Raw genomic sequence first — 21,017 nt, 5'->3', positions numbered from 1 at the left:
GTGGTGGTTCGTGGGAGAGCTGCTGGCTGGGAGCGAGTGCTTGCACAGATGATGAAGGCCAGGACACTCGCGCTTTAGCTCTGCAATTTATACACATCCTTTTAGCATTATCTCTCCAAAGGAAAGCTTCACAGCAAATAAATAGATCCCAGATGCAATAGGGCCTGGCTTTCCAGAGCTGGCTGGGGTGGGATGCTTCTCTGCAACTTCCAGCCTTCCAGCAGCCTGTCCACATGCCTCTCTCCTTCCCTCCCCGGTCAGCTCGGTCCCCAACAGTTGGTGAAGAAGGTGGAGAACTGGGTGGAAGCTGGGTCCTGGCATGGCCCTGTGGCACTGGTATTGAGTGAAGGATTCCTGAGTTGATTTCCACATCACCTCGTACAACAAGGCAGGGCTGTTATTCCCCCATGTAGAGAGAAACTGAGGCATGGAGATTGAGGACCGATCCATCTTGATAATGGAAACAAGCTCACAGCAACCCTGCCCAGCCCAAAGCAGGTTGAAGGAGGTCCGGGGGGGGACGGGGGAGCTGGGCTCGGTCAGCTCGGGATGCAGCACTGGCCAGGACCGCTGCGGCTGTCCTCCTGGAGACCAGCGTGCCAGGGACTGTCGCAGAGCCTCCATCCCTGCCAACTTCTAAATCCAAGTTGGATACGCAGGATTTGTGCTTCAGTTTGTTGTGTTTCTCCACCCTAATAGAGATACTCAGCAATCGCACTTGTCGCAAATTAATTCAGGGAAGTCCCAGGGCTTGTGATCTGTCAATTAGAGCAGCGCAGCCATTCCTCTGGCTTTAAAGTCTCCAGGCTGGTGGGGAATATTTGACAGGCAGATGACTAATAACCGCAAAACAGAGCAAGGTAAACCCACCCTGGAGAAATATGATGGATCTGCCTCCCTCTCTCGCCCTGCCTGTGCCAGCTGATGAACCAAAGGCAGCTGGGACCCGGTGCCACCGAGGGATACGCTCCTGGGCTTTAGCTGATGTTCGGTTATGCTGCGATACAGCAGAGAGGGGAGGGACGAGCAGGTCCCCAGGCAGGAGCAGCTCTCTTTGGGGTCTGTGGCTCCCCAGGCAGACAGCCGCTCCCTGTGCTACCCTGTGAGCAGGGGCTGCCGGCACGGCTGCGGCACATCCCCCCACGGCTCTGGGGTCACCAGCTCCAGCGATTCCTCCCAGTGCACTTTCTGGGAAATGGAGCCACTTCCCAGGTGCAGCTGGTGGCCGTGGCTCGTGTCGCGCTGCACGGGAGCGAGGGCACAGGCCATCGGCTGCCTGCTGAAGATAAGCCTTTCGCCACCACTTCCCTCAGCCCCAGCAGCCCACAGAGTCCACCCCAAGCAGCCCCCCGAGAGCATCTGGGGGGGACGATGGGCAGAGCAAGACGGGGAGAGCCCTGCACCCTGCCCCTGCACCAGCCCAGGAGGGTGGGGGGTCCCGCCACCCTCCACAGCCCCGTGCATCAGCAGGACGCCCCGGTCGGAGCTGAGTCAGCCCCAGCCTGGGGTGGGGGAAGTCATCAGTTCCTCTCGCAGCGCCGGCCCGAAACCTCAGCAGAGGCACCACACGCACCCCGAGGTTCCCACACCGCCCAGGCGCCTGCCCCGTGCCTTCCCCTCCGCACTGGCAGCTGCTGAGCGAAACCGGCGGCACGTGAAGGCAGGGAGGAGGCAGAAGGTGAGGCAGCGGCCCCTCGCCTTGGCAGGGCACTTCTGCTCCGGGGCAGGACAACTCTGGCTCAGCAAGCAAGCGGGGATGAGGGAGGAACCGGTGCTCTGCTTCCCCAGCGACGCTGGGACTCCTCGGCTCCTCTCCCTTCCCTGTTCAGTTCATTGCACCGGGGACTGAATCCTGTCCCTTCTGTCAAACAGAGCTTTATTCCTCCTCCCATCCAGAAAAAAAATAAACCAACCCTTCTCCAGTCTCCCATGCACCCTTACAAAGAGCATTGTGCAAAGGCAGAGAGCAGCTCTGGAAAAGCCTAATCCCGCGTCTGATCTCTCCCTGCTCGCCCCCGGGGTGCCCCAAGCTGCTGCCAGCGATGCCTGGGGCAGCCGCACCGTCGCAGCCCTGCGAAAAGTCCCTCCCTTTCAGCTCTTACTGAAAATCATGCGCTTTTTCTCCTGTTTTCCCACAATTTTTAGGTAAGAGGGTTTAAATATGTGTTAAATCCCAGTAAGAAGCAGAACTGCTGGGTGTAGCCTCCCGGTCCGTCTGGGACCTTGCTCACCACTGCAAACTACCCTTGCTTTCAGCTGGATCCTGCCCCACGCACCTCACCCCCAGCCCAGCTCGGTGCCAGCATCCCCTCCCCAAGGGGGTCCGGGGGCTCCCTGGGTGCTGGGATCCCGTGGCAGGACACCCCGCCTCGTGCCCTGATTTTGGGGCTGGGTTTGGAAACCGTGCAAGGTCCCGGCAAGAGCACAGTGCTGGAGGGAGGGCGCCGGGAGCGCTTTGAGCATCCTCTGGTGCTGGCACCAAGGGCTGGTGGCTCCTTGTCTCCGCCGGACCAAACAGGAGAGGGAAAGCGCCCCGACTTTCGGGAGCCTGCCGGCTCCTTCCCACCCCAGTGCCAGCTGGAGCTGGGGTGGCGGCGACCCACCCTGTGAGACCCACCGCACCTCGCACGCCCCGTGCCCTTCTGCTCCGCTGGCTTTCCAGAGGCGACGAGGCATGGCCTGATGGCAAGTGGCATCTGCCATCTGATTCAAACCACCTTCCATCAGTGCCATCCCCGCCCGGCGACAGGGGCCACACGCCTCATTACCCCCGGCGCTTTGCCGACCGGTGCAGCGGCACGGGGGGCTGCGCTCCCCTCCGAGTGTCAGCCCAGCCTCCTGCCCGCACCCTCCTCCTCCTCCTCCCGTGCTCCTCCGTGGGCCCAGGTAGGCGCCTCTGCCCGCTGCAGGGACAGGGACAGGGACAGGGACCTAATGCGCCCAGACAGGGAACAGATGGCAGGAGCCATTAGGCTGAAGACCTCCTAACTGTCACCTCTGGTAAAACCACTTAAGACAAGTCCCTGAGCAAAGGATGGGCGCTTGCACCACGCCAAGAGGGCTGGAGCCGCCGCGCTGCTAACTCGCTCCCCGGCACCATCTGACCACGCTCTCAATTCCCCTTTCTGCCCTGTGGCTGTGTTTTATTTCGGTTCCCCTGGCTCGCCGGTCCCTAAAGCAAACCGCACCTTATAATTGACGCTGGGGGTGCATCGCTCCTTCCCCGTTTCCTCCCCGGCTTGAGGCTCACCCGCACGTTGCTTCACATCCCCCCTTCCCACTCCTTCCCCACCATTTTGGTGCTCTCGCTGCTAATTTTGCTCTGGCTGCCCGTTCCCAGGCACCGTTTCAGTTCCCCTTCCCTCGGCCATGGGACGGGAGGCGACATGTCCACCCCACTCATCTCCCGCACCGCGGAGCAGGACCTGGCCGGACCCAGCCGCGCCGGGCTGCGGGGTAGGCAGCTCCCCGTACATCGGCGGGGGGTCAGGGCCAGATCCTGCATGGGAGAAACCCATCACAAAGCAAATAAAGCTGCTGCCTATCCAGCCGCCACGGGGATGCTGGGTCCTGGGGAAGCTGCCTGGGGGTCCCCAGGGATGGAACTCAGCGCAGCACAGCCCTCCCCAGCCCCCGGTAGAAAGACCTGTTATCTCTGGAAATAAATCAAGCCAATATTTAAAAATAAAGGTGCCGGCAGGTGCTTGACTCCCAGAGAGGGCGTGGAATAAATAAACCCGCAGCGAGTGGCAGGTGGTGGCCAATTCCTTAATCTGCCCTTTTACTAAACATATACCCTGCGAGCAGCCAGCAACAGGTGGCAGGGGCTGGCCCGCGCGCCCCGATCTTGCTATTTTTAAAAAGAGCTTATCTCTCCGTAGTTGGAGGTTTTTTACATAATCTTCAGCCGGCGGACGCCGGTCCTTCCCCTGCGAGGAGAAAGGGGCAGCGGGCAGGGGACCCCTCGGCGCATGCCATGGGGACCGCAGGCTGGCACCGGAGGGGACGTGCCAGTTCCCAGGGAGGGGACAGGACTGCTCGGGCAAGAAGCACGGGGTGTAGAGAGTCCAAGGGTGGCTACACCAGCCCCCAGGTGACCCAGTCACTGCTCCCCTTTCACCCCCAGCCTGGGGAGGGACAGGGCATGACCAGAGGGGACAAGCGATGGGAGATGACGAATGGCCGTACTCCGGCTGTGCTGGTCTCCCGTAGCCCGCCCAGGGCAGCCCCAGAGGCGCCTGCGGCCGCCCCGCTCTGGCCAGAGGAGCAGGATGCCTCCAGCTTAGTTTCCCCCTTGGGCTTCTGCTTTTTGCCTCCCTTCGGCGCCTGCCTGCGCTGCCTGCGATGGCGTTTATCTCCTTGTGCTTGCCTGGCCAGCGCAGCCCCCTGCGAGCCAGGGCTTGCAGTGGGGAGACCAGAGCTCAGTCTGAATTGGGAACCCTCAGATTTGGCTTCTCCCCAGCTAAACAGGGAGCAGTGACGTCCCCGCCACCTTCCCCTTACCTGCGGGCTGCTGGTGCCGAATCCCAGGCTGGGGGTGGAGGGGACGGACATCGAGTGCGGGCCCATGGGGGAGCTGATGACGGAGAACGGAGGTCCCATGCCATTGATGGGCGAGCTCAGGGTGCTGATGGGCGAGTGGAGCTGGCCCGGGGAGCCCAACGAGGAGCCGATGCCCGGCCCGATGGACGGGTGGAGGGATGGGGTGGCCATGGGCCCCCGGCTCGTGGGAGAGTTCAGGGACGTGGAATTGACTTGGTTGGAGAAATCTGTAAGAGAGGAAAGAGAGAAACGGGGCTGAGTCTCCGGTCTAGGACAGGCTCTGACACACCGCTGCAGCAAGTCCTGAGCAGCCACCCCCCGCTCCTCACCCTGCCGAGGGGCTGCTTTTCAACCTGCCCCCAAAATTCCCAGCGCATCCCCCGTCTTTCAAAACCACCTTCTTCTGCTGGAGTACCTATGCAGGCATTAAGACGAGTGCTGAGAGCATTTCCAGTCATCACTGCCCTCCTCCATCTCGCTCACCCCGCTGTACCCCAGCAATAAACCCTGCCGCGGAGGCAGCATCGCTGCTCCGGCTGATGCACAGGCAGCAACCCCACCACGGGAGCGCACAGATGCCCTCCATGCTGCAGGGTAATTCAGATTTATCGCAGCATCGCAGGGCCAAGCCGTGCACGGGGAGCGCGGAGGGGCTGCGGACCCGGCAGGACCCGCACGCTGTGGCGGTGAGGAGGGTGGTTTGGCTGCGAGAGCGTGTTTGTGCATCTGCATGTGTGGTTTGTGCGTCCGTCCAGGGCACGAGTGTGCGGTGGAGAAGTCTGCGTGCGTTGGCAAGGAGGGACATGTCTGCCTGCTGCAAGGGTAGCGGGGGCAGCTTTCTGCAAGCAGCAGCGGACGGGCTGCGTCTGCCGCTGTCCCAGCAGCTCTGCTGTCCCGGGGGAGCGGGAGGAGAGGGGGGCGGGAAGGGGGGGTTAAAAATAGACTCCGATTCTCCTGAGAGAAGACATGGAGCCATTCCTGGCACATTTCCTCCTCATCCTGTCACGCTGCTTGCAAAACAATCCTGCGCGAGGAAGGGGCTGGCTCGTGGCCCCCAGGGGGGCTGTGAGGAGGAGCTGCTGGAAGGCGGTGGGGGCAGACGGGCAGCGCAGGCAGGGGCCCCGCAGCATCGCCACCGCTCACCCCGACACCCGCCAGGACCCCCCAAGATCACACCAGCAAACACAGGTCCAGACAAGGGGAGGCACCGGCACAGCCGCTTGGCCGGGGGCTGTTCAAGGGGGAATCTGGGAGCCACCGCTCTTGGCTACAGGTCGCAAAGTTAACTAAATTCTGCGACGTGTTGTCTTCAGTCACCTGCGTGGGGTCAGCTGCCTCCCCGGGATTTTGGAGCAATTAGCATACAAGCATTACACAGTGGGAAACACGCTTGCTGAACCCACAGCAGGCCCAGCCTCAGCAATCCTCCCGGATTGCCAGGAATCACCGGAGATCACCGACCCCGGCACAGGGAATTGAAGGCCCAGCAAGACAGTGATGCTCCTCTCACAAAAAAGCAGTGCAGCCAGCATCCCACTGCTGCACCGAGACCCACTGCTGCTCCCGGCATCCCATCGCAGCACCCAGCATCCCACCACTGCACCCAGCATCGTGCTGCTGCACCCAGCATCCCACCACTGCACCCAGCATCGTGCTGCTGCACCCAGCATCCCACCACTGCACCCAGCATCTCACCACTGCACCCAGCATCCCACCGCTGCACCCACAGTCCCATCGCTGCACCCAGCATCCCACCACTGCACCCAGCATCCCACCACTGCACCCAGCATCGTGCTGCTACACCCAGCATCTCACTGCTGCACCCACAGTCCCATCGCTGCACCCTGCATCCCACCACTGCACCCAGCATCATGCTGCTGCACCCCACATGGTCACACCTCCTGCCCCGGAACCTTCTTTCCAGCCTTGATGCATTCAGCCCCATCCCCGCCTCACAAGGGTGCCGGTGGAGCACAGAGACCCCCAAGGGCTTCCCCACGCAGAGGCATTGCCACGGGCACCGGTGCTGTCCTGGTGCCCAGAGCCCCCCCAGATGCGTGTCCCCCCCATGCAGCCCAGCTGTTCCCAGCACGCCTCCGATGCGCCTTCCCCGCTGTAGGCATAACAGGATTACACACACCACGGGAGAGGCTCGCTCCCTGCACGGATAATTCCTTAAACTGCCAGACAAGAGCCAGAAGCAGGATCCCTGGGGCAGGGGGTGGAGGACGGGAGTGGGCTCGGATGCAAAAATGGGGATTAGGCTCCAGGGATGGGATGTTGCCAGCTCCCTCTGCACGGGTGTCCCATCCCGTCTGGGACAGGCAGAGGGGACACATGCCCAGACCCTGTGCTCCAGCCAGGTGCCATCATCGCTGCCGAAATGAGCCCGTGGACCGGCACCGCTGGCCCTGGCAGGCATCCCTCTGGCTGTGACGGAGGTGAGCATCCCTGTCCCTGGGGGGCTGGCCTCGCATCGGCTCTCGCAGGATGTTGATATAAAACAACCGCAGGCCACCACGTCACCCGTGTCTGAGTGACGTGCGGGCAGCACAACAGGAACCCCGGGAAATTCCGCGAGGCTTCAGGGTCTGCTCCTGGGGTTTTAGCACAGCGGGACCGTGCTTCCCGGATCTCTGGTTTTTGGTGTCTTTAAACGGCTGGGAGGAGGTGCGGGGCTGGGCGCTGAGATGTGCTCCAGGGAGCCAGGATGCGGGCTGTGCCCCTGCCACCATCCTGGGTCCGGGGTGAAAGGCAAGAGCTCATTCTGCAGCAGCCGTGTGTCTGGGTACGGGGTCCCAGCCAGCCCTCTCCGAAGGACCCCCAGGAACACCCGCTAGCCAAGGTGATGGATGGACACCATCCAAGGATGCGCTGGATCTCCTGGCCAGGGGAAACAGGCACTTGACCTGCCGGCAAAGGGAAGGCAGCGAAGCACAGTCCTTCCTTTTAAAAGATCCTGAATATTTCAGGCAGGCGAGGTCACAGGCAGGTTACTGGCGACTGGCCCGTGCCTACTTCAGCACATCAGAAAGGAAAGCACGTGCGGGGCCGGCGCCTCTCCCAAAATACCCATCCCCTGGGTACCACGGGAGCTTGCAGTCCCCGGGTGTCCCGCGCCTCCGAGCCGGCTCCCCTCACCCATCCTGTTTACACACTTTGCTTTCCCAGCAGACGCGATCCCCAGCACCCAGCGCGGAACTGGGCGTGTGTGGTAGGGCTGGTCTGGAGAAAATAATTCAGGCAACAACAACAAAAAGGAAAGGAGGCGAGAGGAGGAGTAACCTTGCATTGAACAGGCCGGTCGGGGAGAAGTGTGTGCAGGCACGGACGCAAGTTTGGGTGTGTTTTCACCCAAAACCCTTGGCCAAGCGCTCTGAAATCTGAACCAGACCTGAACTCCTTCAGAGCATCGTGCCTCAAAGTCCAGTTCAAAGCAAGCCCTTGGACACCGGGAATTTTCCACTCCTCATCCAAATGCTTCCTCCTCCGCAGCCCAAAACCCGGCTGTAAGAGCGGCAGCAAACATTCACCTCCAACCGATCGGCAAATATGGAAAAGGGTTTGGTTTTTTTGTTTCCCTTAGCAAAATCAAGAGTCCCCCTGAGGCAACTCAGCGCAGACGCTGCCAGCCCCCGGCTCGAGGGCAACGCTTCCAGCGGGAAGATACCTTTGGGGAAAAGAATGACTCGAGGTCGAGAGACGGGGATCCCGAGCTGGACATGAGAATTCCGCCCTCCTCACTCATCACAAGCATCCTATAGGACCTTGAATGCTGAAAGAGCGCTAGAGAAAAATAAATGTAAAAAGGAAAAGAGCCTAGATTGAGGAAACAGCCTTAACAGAAACAAATAAACCCCCAAACTGCTGGATACCGCTTGGACTGCAGCAAATGGGGGAGGTATTTTCCCAAACGCATTTGCAGTTCAAGCAGTGTGAGACTATTCATTTTTCTTGCGTAGTTTTGCCATTTAAAGCTGTTGTGCGTGACTATCTCTTGACCAAAATAAACGCTGTGCCTGTTTCTAAATTAAAAAAAAAAAAATAGTACTCAAAGCATTTCCCCTCTTGCCGCACCCATAAATTGCAGCTATTTTCTCTGTGTGTCCTTTGTTTAAACACAACAACCTCTATATATCTTATAAGATGCCCCATGGCAGTTGGGAGATCGGAAACGAGAGCTCTTCAGCAGCTAAAGGATTTGCACTGAAGCTCTTTTTCTTTCTCTAAACTACAAACCCGCGAGCCACAAAGTTTGGATGGGAATTTTTCCCAAAGAGTAAGACATTTAGGGCAGGGCCACATGATCCATCTCAAGCGATCGAGTTATGCGGCTGCACGGAGCCATGTGCGTGCCTTCAGCTCTCCTCTGCGGCAGAGGAACACGCTTCAGCTGAAACCATCGCACGGAGGCTGGAGCCGGCGGGTTTTGATCTGGCCTCAAGATAAGGAGCCCGAGTCTTGTTTTTCTGGCATGGTGCTCATCGCTGCCCTTTCCCTCAGCAGATACCTGTCTTTGCAAGATCTCTTCTGGATGCCATCATCCCCGCTTCACAGGTGGGGAAACTGAGGCACGGGGAGAGCAATGCCCCCGGCGAGGCAGGAGGCCCGCTAGCAGACACAGACGGCACAAGTAGGGCACAGGCTTCCGTGACCTTCGCCAAGGTCGGGCAGGGAACTGGAGCCAAAGCTGGGAATAGATCCTGGGTATTGCAAGACCCAGGCTAGCATCTCGACTGCTAAATCAACCTTCTCCGTATTTTTTTTTTCCCCCCTCCTGGCTCCGTGACAGACAGCACATTTGTACTATTATTAATTTTCAATAAGGGAAAAAAAACATCTTCATAAAACATTTGTCCCCATTCTCATCCGGCTGCATTAGACACTCAGACCAGCGCGGACAAGTACCAAATGTCCCTGGGCAGCTTCACTGCTATCTTCCATCCCCTTGGCATTCTTGGGGCCAACAGCAGAAACCTCCAGTTTGGACCAGCAAACATCCATGTCTGGATGCGGCCCCGACGGGCAGGTTAGACCCCCTGGGAGCTGCAGTTGCTGAAAGCATCCGACCACACCGCCAGCCCTCAAAATACTTTCCTGTTGCATTTTAGCATCCAGCGCACGGGACTCTTCAAGTGTTGCTGCTTGGCTGGGGTATGTCTGCAGCAGCCCGACAGCTAATAACAGCTTTTGCTGACACGGCAATAACAAGAAGGGCTGTGATTTTAACATTTCTAGACCACAAAACGTCCCAGAGCAGAAACAATTACAACAGCACAGGGGTGTTTTTTTCCCAGGATAGCTCATTTGTACCAGAATAAACTGTACCAGCGTAAGCTTTCGCCAGTATAATCTTCATTTATGCTTAAGAGGCTTTGCCAGTAAAACTACAGTGACCTAGCTCTGCTGCAAAACCTTTTCTCGCATATCCAGGGAGTTTACTCAGCAGCTCAGTGGCTCGACAGTCTGCTGCTGAGAGAGGGGAAGTTAAAAAAAACCTGTATCTCAAGGCACAAACAGACTCCCAGAGCCATGCTTTTCTGCAGCCAAGGAGGGTTGTGATGCAAGACACAACCCCACAGCCCGTCCGAGTGGGATCAGAGGGGTCTGCAGGCACCCCACGGCTCCGGGGAGCCGTCACGGTACAAGCACCCCACGCACCCAGCCCTGACGCCAGCCGAGATTTGGAAAGCCGCCCGCAACCCCCGCTTCCGCTTTTTTTTTTTTTTGCTTTTTTTTTTCTCAGCATCTCTTCCTCCTTAATCAGAGAGCAGATCAATTCTGGGTATTAAACAGCAGGAAATTCTAAATTTGGGTTGCCACTCCCTTCCTTAAGTCAGCCCTCCGCGTTAGGGCTTTGCAGCACTGTGGAGCCACGTTTGGAGGGGATCGGGACCAGCAGCCGAGATCAGGCTTTTGGAATCGTCCTCCTCCTCTGCTCTCAAGTGGCACTTCGGTGTTGACCAGGTTCAAAACTTGGACACCCAAATGCAGGTGAATCTGCATGTAAATGCAGCGCACCGAGTGCTGAGAGCACTGTTCCTTCTTTCGGTGCCTCTGCGGGTGGTGAGTTTCCCTAAATAAACTTGGTAGTGAAAATCACTGTCCATTTGCTCTCATTCCTCAAAAGTAGTACAGACTCTCCTCGTGTGCTTTCCATCCGAGGAACCTCAAATGACGGAGTTTTTCACCTCCCCTCCTTTCACCCTCCCCAGTTCAGCCAGCACAGCAAAGCAAAGCACCGGTAGCGAACAGCCTGCACCCACCTAGGGAGTGGGATGCTGAGAGCAACGGGCAGGCAGCAAATCTGGGCAGGACACGAGGGTTTGACCGTAGTTTTCATGCGAAAATTGCCATGGGAATACAGTGACCACAAGAGGTCAGGTCCTCACTTTTGTCCCTGATCAAAAACTGGAGTGAACAGAGAGTGTGTTCACAGCGGGTGAATTTAAATAGCCCCTGGCCTACAATCTTGAGTAAGTTTGCTCTCAATTTATACCAGCACAGCTGAGAACTGAAGCGAGGATGGAGCAAGAACTGCCTCTTCCCCTTCCAACGCTGGCTGCTGCCGCGGCCCCGACAGTGCCGGACCTGGGCAAACTCAGGGAGACGACCTGCACGGTGCAGGTGGCTGTCATCCCAAAAAACCACCCATGAGTCCAAGAAATAAGCATCACCCTGTGGCCCAAGCATGTTAAACTGCGTTTATAGCACTTCGCCCAGCGAGGAGAGGCAATCGATCCCCTTAAACCGCCCAGGTGACAGGCACATGGCAAAGGCATCCCTGGGAACGGACACCCTGAGCCGTCAGAAGATGCAGCTGTGTGTTATCCATACATCCCTTCTGAGTATTGCTGCCACAGCTATAGGCAAAAGGAGCACCGGACCGCAGTGCAATCAAGCGCGTTGGTCCTGAGTAGCTGCGATATCACCAAGAAGTAACTTGAATTGTTTTTTCTTTTTACATTTCTGGGCTTGAGTACAAAAACAAACCCGAGAACATTCCCCTCAGACCCCCCCAAAGTCTGCACAGGGGACAGCACACAGGAATGTGTCTTTTTGCGGGTGTTTAAAAATCACAGTTTCTCTTTGGGAACCTGTTCCGAGGTCTGGGAGAGTTCCTTCAGCCACGCTCGGCACTTTCCCCCGAGAAGGGCCAGGCGACGCCGCGGCAGCTTGAGCCCATCGGGGACGCGAGAAACTCAGTTTCAGCTCCTTTCTGCTCCTGCCGGGTTCCTCCTCCTGCCAGGTTTCACTTTGACCAAACTAAAACCTCAAAGCCACACACAGCTTCTCACCCCCAGCTCCCCCCTCCCGCCCGAGCCAGCCGAAACCCACCGGCAGGACCGCTCGGCAGGACCGCCGCCAAACCCAGCGAGGAGCTGAGGCACGTTTCAGGGCTTCGAGCCCAGTGTCAGGGTCCCCTTCCAGGGGGTCTCCTCGGCTGGAGGAAATCCAGCAGCACCCCTCTGCGTGCTGCCGGGCCGGCCCCTTGCAGGCGATCGCCGGGCATTAGCTGCTGCCTCCTGCCAGCGTTTCACCTTACGCGGTTGATGGGCCGTGGCATGAGATTACAGTGCCCACGAGCAGCTTCTCCACGGCATTCTGCACGCCAGCCTCTCCTTCCCCCAGCCTGAGCCCCCACCACTGCAGCTCAGGGAAACCTCTGCTCTCCTCCCAGAAGATGAAGGGGAAGAAGAAGTGCAAAAGCATCCCACTGCCTGGCCATGGGACAGCGCGGATGCAGGCTCTCCAAAGTGGTACCCACCCCAAACCTCGCGGCAATGCTCCTCGGAGCGGGCAGCGTCCCTGCCCCATGGGGCAGAGCTGGGACACTGCTGTCCCCGCAGCTCCAACATCCGTTCTCCCTCTCTATCCTATTTTATTTTCTCCTCTGTCCTCCGGACGCAACTTTGCAGATAACATTAGACCTTCCCAGCGCCAAGGGGAAGGACGACCGCGTGGTCACAGCCCTGGGCTCAGGCTGGCAAGTGCTGGGGGGCGTTTGGGGGTCCCTCCCCAGGCCACCTGCAGGGGTGACCATGGGCTCAGCAACGTTCCCATTTTTTGGCAGCCTGGCTTACAGCACCACGGGGTCCCCTTTCGGAGATGCTCACCCCTAACCCACCCCATCACCTGCTAGAGCCTGGATGCCCAGAGGTCTGGTGACCCCCATCGCAGGACACACACCAAAAAATGGGATGCTTCTGCCCGATGCTTCGGAGCTGGCATGGAGCGGGGAGAGCAGCCCCACTGCGGACATGTGTGTGCAGGAGAGGCACAGACCCCGCACTGGGGCGGACCAAGCATGCTCAGCTCCGGCATGGGGGCTCCTTTTGTCTTTTTTTGTCTTAAAAACCCCATCCCACCCTCTCAGGAGCCCTGTAAAAGCACAGCCCACTCCCGGAGCCACTGGCAGAGCCGGAAGCCTGCGGGGGCTATTCCCATCTCCGAGAGGGAAGGACTCAAAGAGGAATTTTCCAGAAGCTGCTCTCCCCGCGAGCCGCCGTGTCACTGGAGGAAACGCTTGTGAACGCCTCTTCCTCCAGCACTCCTCGGCTTCCTGCCCCACACGGACCCCCATCACCAACCATCTCCCCCACCCATGGAGGACCCCCCACCCACGTTTCTTCGGTTTGCATCTCCCAAGCACACGGGGCAGCCTCCGAGCCCCCCTCGGCAGGAGCCGGGGCGGCGGGTGGAGAAGGCAAAAGCAGGAAGCGTGAGCAAGCGGGAGAGCGTGACATATGGAAAGTGTGAGGAGCCCCTTGGGGAGAAGGGAAAGGCAAATGCAAAGGCAAGCCCAGGGGGAGGGGAGCGGGCAGCGCAGCTCGGCTCTCCCCCAGCCTGGCAGTAGTGGGTGGAGGGGGAGGGTGCACCCAGGCAAACAAGGATTCTGCTGATAAAGCAAATGTGACTCAATCACACGCTTGTGCAAAGATGTCACAACAGTCCTGAGAAATTACAGGCTCCTATTTCATCCCTCAAGGGCCAGCGCTGTCCTTGCTCTTACAATGCGCTCTGTTCTGCTGTCAGCGGCTCAGCGAGTGCCCCTAATTTACTGGCTGGGAACCCGCTGCAGGAACAGGCAATAATAGGTGCAGTGTAATGCTGCTGCCAGGGCTCCTGGGCTGGCAGCGGGGCCGGGGAGACGTCTGCTGAAGGACTCAACGCCGCGGCTCTTTTGAGCTCGTGCCATTGCAGTCAGAAGCAGCCCGAAGCGGGGGCTCGCTGTCCCCTCCAAGCTCCGCGCTTTTGGGGTGCAGGCGCTGCCTGGCACGTGCCGGTGGGACGGGGGCAGCTGCCCCCAGCCCAGCTCGGTGCCCCAAAGACGGTGGTGTTAGGAGCCCCTGGACAAACCCCGCTTGGGGTTGTGTCTTTCCATCTTCTAGGGTGTCTCCATGCACCCCCAAAAGGGAGGTTTGGGGGACCAGACCTCACAACCAAAGCACAAGGGCTGAGCCCCCATCACTGCAACCGTCCCCACCGGTGCCACTAGCCTTCCCCAAACACAGCCAGGAGCAAACCAGGCCATGCCAAGAGGGGACTGGTTCGTGCTGGCACCCTTCCAGCCTCCAAAGAGCATCGGTGGAGCCAAAACAGCAGCAAAAGGTGCCAACGGAGGCGAAGATGCTCCCCCTGTTCTGCAAAGACAGAGTGCTGCACCCGGGGGTCCCTTCAGCCTTCCCCGATGGGCATCACCAGCGTGGGCACATGGTGGTGGTGGCACCTGGTCCCCACGTCTGTCCATCCCCTCCTGGGGAGTTCTGCTCAGAGCTCCTCAGCCTCCCTGCAAACGCTGACCTTCACAGCCTCCCTGACTCCATCCCCTTCTCCGAAAGGAGCACGGTGAGAGCAAAAGCGCAGTGGTCCCGCAGGTTGCTGAAGCTCATTATGGCCTTTTAATTACATTCAATTGCAGTTTTATGGGCTTACGGGCAAATTGGAAGTGATCTAATTGCCCTTGAGGGGGTGCTACGCTCTGAGCTATGAAAAACCAAGCAGGATCCAGTGCAACGCAAGGGGAGCTCAAAAGCATTAGGCTCGTTCTAGCAGAAAGAGAAGTTTCGTCTCACGCCGAAGCTCCCCCAGGACCTCGCGGGAATGAGCCACACACATGGCACGTGCCGGGCGCGCCGGCGAACCCGGACCACGCGCTGCCCCACCGCCCCAGCTCCTCCCACCCGCTCCCCCCCAGCACCCGGGTCCTGCCCCCACACTGGGCTCTGGGTGGGGAGGATGGACATGGAGAGGAGACGGGTCTCAGACCTGGAGCTGAGCAGGCTCCTCTCCTGGGGAAGCTGCTACCTTGAGCCCTACAACACTCCTCTCCAAAGCAGGCAGGGAAAGAAGCAGCCAAAAGAGTGCAATGAAGCGGGGCTGAGAGCTCTGGTAAACGGGAGCTCCCGGCTCTGAAACGCAGCTGCTGACCCACGCTGTCAGAGGGGAAGCTCCGTTCCTTGCACAACATGCCCGTGCATGGGTTCCAGCCCGCCGTGGGGCTCACAGCCCAGGGGGTTCAGTAATAAATGTCCCCGCTGCTTCCCACAGCATTAACCCTTCAGACAGGCAGCTGCCCTGCCCTGCCCGCAGCTGGGGGGGGGACCCAGCACCTCTCCGTATTCATAGAACCGTAGAATCTAGGTTCTCCCTCCAGGAGATCTGGGATGAGCCAAATCCTAAGTCCAGGAGCGGGAGCAGCCCAGCGGCTCTCCCTGCCACCAGCTTTGAGCTCTACGGGCTAAAACATGTGCTCCCCCCTCACCGATGGGTCCTAGAGGTGCAGAGCCCTGGGACAGCGGGGGAAGCGCTCCATCTACCCTGGTTTTGCTAATTATGGGGATTGACCGGAGGCGCTGGCAGGAGTGATGGCACCTCTGCACTTCCCAGTTGCTCTTCTGCTCCCGTCTGCGGTCAGCATTAAGAGCAGCCACCGGTCCCTATCGCTTTAAAAGGTCCTACACTACGTGTGCAGGACCTGTCCCACGGGACAAGCTCCATCCTCAGGGTCTGAGACAGCAGCAGGAGGTGAGAGGGGGAGGATACGGCCCTGTACTGCAGATCCCCTTCTGCGTCTGGCTTCCAGGAACAACGGCCTACAAACCACCGGCCAGACGGATTATATTACAGTGCTGTGCGCGCGCATTAATCCAGATTTGAGATAATTACAGTCATTCACTTGGCATAATGGGCTTTAATTGATCCAACGTGGCTGGCGCTGGTGCTCGCTGCCTGCATGCAGCTGGCATCCCAACACCCCGAAGCTGCGCTGCCACCGGCTACACCATGACCAGCAAAAGGCAACCAGCAAAAGGCAAAACCAGTTTTCGGGAAAACCAATCATGGTCATTTTCCTTAGAGGATACTGGACAACAGCAGGTGACTGCAAAGCCACGCGGGTCTTCCGATCTCTCAGTTGAGACCCAGCAAGCCTGGCTTGGGCACAAGGTGTCATCTGGTCAGGAGACATCTCACAAGCATCCGCATGGGATGAGCGGTGCAAGGGCAGCCCATGGGAACCCCATTTTCCAGGTCTCCTTGGAGAAATGCCCACCTCCCAGCCCGTGCTTGGCGGCAGGTTGGTCAACAGACCGCTGGAGGTCCCTTCCCACCCGCACTTTTGTGCTTTAATGCCCACAGAGCACACAGAGCTGGAAACCCAGATGGGCAAAGGATCCTGGGGTCCCGAAAGAGCCACCCCTTCCCATCTCAGCTCCTTCTCCACATCTCCACCGATGACTGGAGCACGCTCCAGACCGAGTCGGTTGCCTCAGGGACAAACCACCCACTTTGTGCATCGCAGCTGGAGGTCCAGGAGAAGGAGCCTGAGAACTGGTTGCCTACCCAGGGAAGTGCCTGACAAGATAGGGAAGGCAGCTGCCAGAGCCAGGTCACCTTCAACGAAAGCAAATCTCCTCTGGAAACTAGACAGCACGCACCGTTTTTCAAGAGAAAGAAGCCGCCTCCAGTGTTACGTGATTCCCCCGGGTTCGGTAACACACGCTGGGCAGGAGGGAAGGTTTAAGCCCCCCCAGAACCAGCCGTGGGGCCGGAGGGATGGGCAGGCAGGGTCGGTGGGTCGCTCCCCTTTCCCGGGACGGAGAAGAGGCTTGGGAAAGCCCTTTCCCCCTGCTGCCGCAAGCTGCAGCGAACGATGTTCTGCCTGAAGCTGCCTTTGGGTTTGAGTTTCTGGTTCGAGTCCAAAGCTAATTAGGCTGCGCCAAGTCCAATCAGATAGCCTCAGCTAATTGAGCTTGGCGCAGCCGGGTCAATGTCCAGCGGATCTCCGCGTTCCAGGCATTTTGTCAGCCCGCAGATAACTGCCAGGGCCTGGGAAGGGGAAGGACCCTTAAAAAAATGTTTGCTTCATGTACAGCCAGAGCCTTTCCCTGACGGAGCTGCATACGGCCCCAGGTTAACCCCTCAGACACCGCCAGCATCGTCTTCATGCCTGAGGAACCCCAATGGATGAAGATGGCCCAACATCTGGGGCAGAGCCAAAAGTGAGCAAGTGGAGGATGAAACAGGGGGAACGGTCCACCACACTCTGGTGTGCACCTCTCACCGTGTCACCCTGAGAATAGCCACGTGCCACACATCACCCGGCTAGCAGACCCACCAAACCACAAAGCAAAAGCCAAACAGCTCAATTCCCAGCCACGCAGCATCTGAAAAACCCGCGAGGCTAACGCGGTGCGCTGTGCGCTCCATGCTCTCCACACAGCTGCCGACATCTCCTCCACAGCTGGCTTAGATGCGTCCGCACCAGCCTACGAAGGTAGAGTTTGCCCAAGCTCCCACCGCGGCTCTGGGAGCAAACGCGACTGCCGGCACAGGGTCAGCAGCGGTTCCCAGGGCAGCAGCGGTTCCCAGCGTGCCTGGGCATCACGACCTGGCTGTAGTCAGACGAGGAGCACGGAGGACAACTGCAGGGCAGCCAAGCACTGGTCTCGGGGAGAGCGGCGAGGAAGACATAGCGGGTGCCAGAAATGAGCTGGATGGGAGCGCTTTGCCCGCCCCGAGCAGGTCGGAGCTGTGGAAAAGCCCCGCACAGACCCATGGCCAGATGCACAGTTGAACCCAGCAGCTGAGGCTGCTCCCGAGGCCGCAGGTGTATTTACTCCCAGCCACTGAGTATCCACCGTGCCTTCCCGGAGCAGAAGCAACTGCACCCGAGGGCAGAGAGCTGGGCAGAAGAGCGGAGAGGAGGAGTGGGGCTTGGAGGAAGGCTCCAATGAGCCCTTCCTCGGGCGGTTAACAGCCCCGCTGCAGAGTTCTGCCAGCTCCTGACTTCTACGGCAGATTACAGCAAGGAAAATGACAACGTCCAGCTTCCTAAAAACCACGTACTTCCTTTTTTCCTCTAACCCTGCCTTTGCTTTTGGGCCCGAGCACCATCCACCTGGGCAGGAAGATGGCAGCCTCGATCCCTGCAACAGCAGCGGGAACGCCGAGTGCAATCCCCGCGTCCGCCCCCTCCACCTCCGGCTGCTGGGGAAAGGCTGTTCCTCTTCAGCTGACAAATAGATGAGACGTTTCATTAATAAACCTCAGCTTCTCCTAACGCTTCTGATTACGATCTCTCTGTTTGGATCCGTGCTCATATTACACGTTCGTCTCAATTATATATTCCCTGCTCTTTAAATCCCCACTTATCTCCTTTACCACGTAAATCACAGAGTGGGTTCTGTTGTGTTTTTTTTTTTCCTGCCTCCCTGACTAACTTTCCCTGCTCCAACAGCAGTTAGAAAATAAACAGCGATTTAAACTGCAGCGTATCCGGGCAGCCTCCGAGCTCATCTCCTGGCAAATCCATCCGAGGGGCCGACATCGGTCCTGCCGAGCCCCCCGCAAGCATTCGCCTCCAGCCCCGCCGTGCTTGCAAAACACTTTTATTTACTTCTTGCTCAGCCTGGGCCAAATCCTTACTCAGGCTTCACTGGGGACATCTCCCCGGAGAGGTCCTCGGTCCAGCCCGAGCGGAGCATCGATGGGCTGGGTTGCGAAACCCCAGCTGGAGCGGCAACAGAGGGAGAGCCCAGGCTGGCTCCCCTCCCCACTGCCCCACATCCCTCTGGCAATTAAGGCAATTGCTTGCATGGAAACCTAATTATATTAGGGAAGTATTTAGTAATTTTTAACTGTTCTGCTGGTGGCTCGGCTCCCTCCCCCTCCTGCATACCAGCAGCGCTGGGCAGAAGTTGCAGTGCTGGATTCCCCTCCTCTTCCGACGCGGCTTTTAAGAGTGAGAGCGAGGAAGAGGAGCAAGATGGTGTGTGTGATGGGCAGGCAGCGGGCTGGGACTTGGATGGTGGCCCAGGTGGCCCTGGGTGAGCCAGAGAGCCTCCGACTGCCCTGCAGCAGTCTGCCTGCGAGGTTTGCATGGGATGGCTGCGCCTCGCAAGCATGGACACCCAGCCCTGGCATGTGGTGGCCTCTCGATGCCATCGTGAGAAAGACACCCCACAGTCCTCTGCTTGATGCCTCGCTGCACCGGGCGGGCGGCCAGCCCCTGGCACGACGTTCACCTCTACTGCAAATGCAACACCCCCGTCATCATAAGGTTTTGGCGTACCCTGGACCCCCCCCAAGTATCTCCATCCTCCCCTGGTCACTGCTCGTGCAGGAGAGCCCAGGTGGGTGAGAGCACAGCAGACGCACCACTACACACAGACCAGGAGCTCCCACCAGGCACCCACCCCGCACCCAAGGCACCTTGAAAAAAATAACATCTCCAGGAGCATCTTGGTCCTGTTTGTACAGGAATTGTGGGCAGCAGAGCAGGAACCCACCATGGAGAGCATCACACCATGGAGAGCATCGCACCACGGAGAGCTTTGTACTGCGGAGAGCTTTGCGCTGGGGAAAGCTTTGCACCACTGATTGTGTTGCACCACGGAGAGCTTTGTGCCACGGAGAGCTTTGCACCACAAAGACTGCTGCAGGACCCCTCGCGCCTGCCCCCCCCCATAGGCACACCCAGCCCCCAGCCCCAGCTTACCTGGGGGCCGGCGGGCACACGAGGCTTCCCCAGCCCGGCCCGGGCCCCCCGATTCCCACGCCTGGGGCTGGCCCGGCTGCCGGCTGCGCCTTTAAGAGGCGAGGAGGGGAGCGCGATGGCCGGCGTTTTCCGAAGGACCATTAATTTGCCAGCGTCACATGCTTCGCAGCTGCAGCTTGGCAGTGATTTATACGCCTCTGAAGTTCATCAGAGGGAAAAGTACTTTCCAGGCGCAGCGTATCCCCCTTCCCCTCTCTATTCCTCACAAGCACGAGCTGCCCGTGTCCAGAGCCCAGCCAAAAACCCGAGGCCCCATCCATCACCCCCGCGTGTCACCCCCTGCCCTCGCCACCCAGCCCAGGCACTCCCCTTCTCCCCGGCATCTGCGAGCAAAAGAAAACTTCCTCTGGCTTCCTCGCCTCCGTGACCCACCAACGAGAAAGCCATTAATTAATAAGGGGTAGCGCTGATCCGGCTCCTCGGCCGGCCGGGGGACCGGCGAGCCCCCTCCTCCCCATCACCGGGCCCTGTAGCCAAAATAAACGGCAGGCAGAAGGCGGGCGTCCCCTCCTCCTGCCACCACCCCCCTGCACGCCGTCCTCTGGGGAGGTTCAAAAGTTCAAGATTTTCACATTTCCCTAACGTTATTTCAGGAAATTGCTGGAGAAAGGAAAGACGGCGCTGCCGAAAAAGCAATCCGCGTGTGGATATAATAATACACATAATCCAGAGGCAGGACTCGGTGTGCGCCAGGCGTGGTTCGGAAGGAGCCCCATCCCCACCCCGCATGGCACCCGCCTTTTTTTTTTTTGGCTCGGGAGCTTTCTTGCACACCGCTGACTTTTGCGGAGTTATTCCTAAAGCAACATCGAGAACAAAGTCTAGGCTGACCCACCGCCGCTCCAAAGCAAAGCAGCCCCCGTGGTGGCAGACGCCAGGAGATGCCGCCGCGAGGACGACGGGTCGGTCCCGGGAGCCGCAAGGCTCAGAGCACCAGCGCTTACCCAACCGTAAGGGCTGGTTTGGTGGCGATGCTGCCAAGTGGGTTCAAAGCATCACCGAGAGCATCACCCGGCGCCAGGCGTGCCGGCCCGGGAACGCGAGTGCCTGGGTCCCGGGTCCCCAAGGAATTACAGCTTGGCCCCAGATGTGCACCGGGCTCCCTGGAAATGCTGTCACCAGCTCTGATGTGCTTTTGGGTTCCTCTCTTCCTCTCGGAAGCCTTCAAATTTCGCGTTTGCACAAACCTCAAGACCTGCTCAAAAGCGACTGAGCCGCACCTGGGTTTTCACCAAAACCAGGTTAAGCTACAGCCTTTGCTGAAGGTTCATGGGAAAGGTTCATAAAACTACTGAAACTCTTGGCAAACCTGAATTTGGGGTTATAATGAAATATGAAACTCTACTACTTTCATGTGGTTTGGGGTTTTTGTTGCAAAACATTTGGTGTAGCAGCTTTGGGCGAGAGCACAACA

At 58.8% G+C, this 21,017-nt stretch overlaps 1 protein-coding gene across 1 annotated transcript in view; it reads right to left on the bottom strand.

Moving 5' to 3' along the window:
- The window catches only part of RXRA (retinoid X receptor alpha), a 114,799-nt gene that overhangs the window by 32,899 nt on the left and 60,883 nt on the right, over nucleotides 1-21,017 (bottom strand). Inside the window, exon 2 of the mRNA XM_059828745.1 lies at nucleotides 4,504-4,769. Coding sequence (XP_059684728.1) covers nucleotides 4,504-4,769 — 266 coding nt within the window. The remainder of the gene's footprint in view (nucleotides 1-4,503; nucleotides 4,770-21,017) is intronic.

Source organism: Gavia stellata, chromosome 24 (assembly GCF_030936135.1).
Source record: "Gavia stellata isolate bGavSte3 chromosome 24, bGavSte3.hap2, whole genome shotgun sequence".
NCBI lineage: Eukaryota > Metazoa > Chordata > Aves > Gaviiformes > Gaviidae > Gavia > Gavia stellata.
Note: the sequence above shows the minus strand (reverse complement) of the source record. Positions and strands in the feature narration are given on the sequence as shown.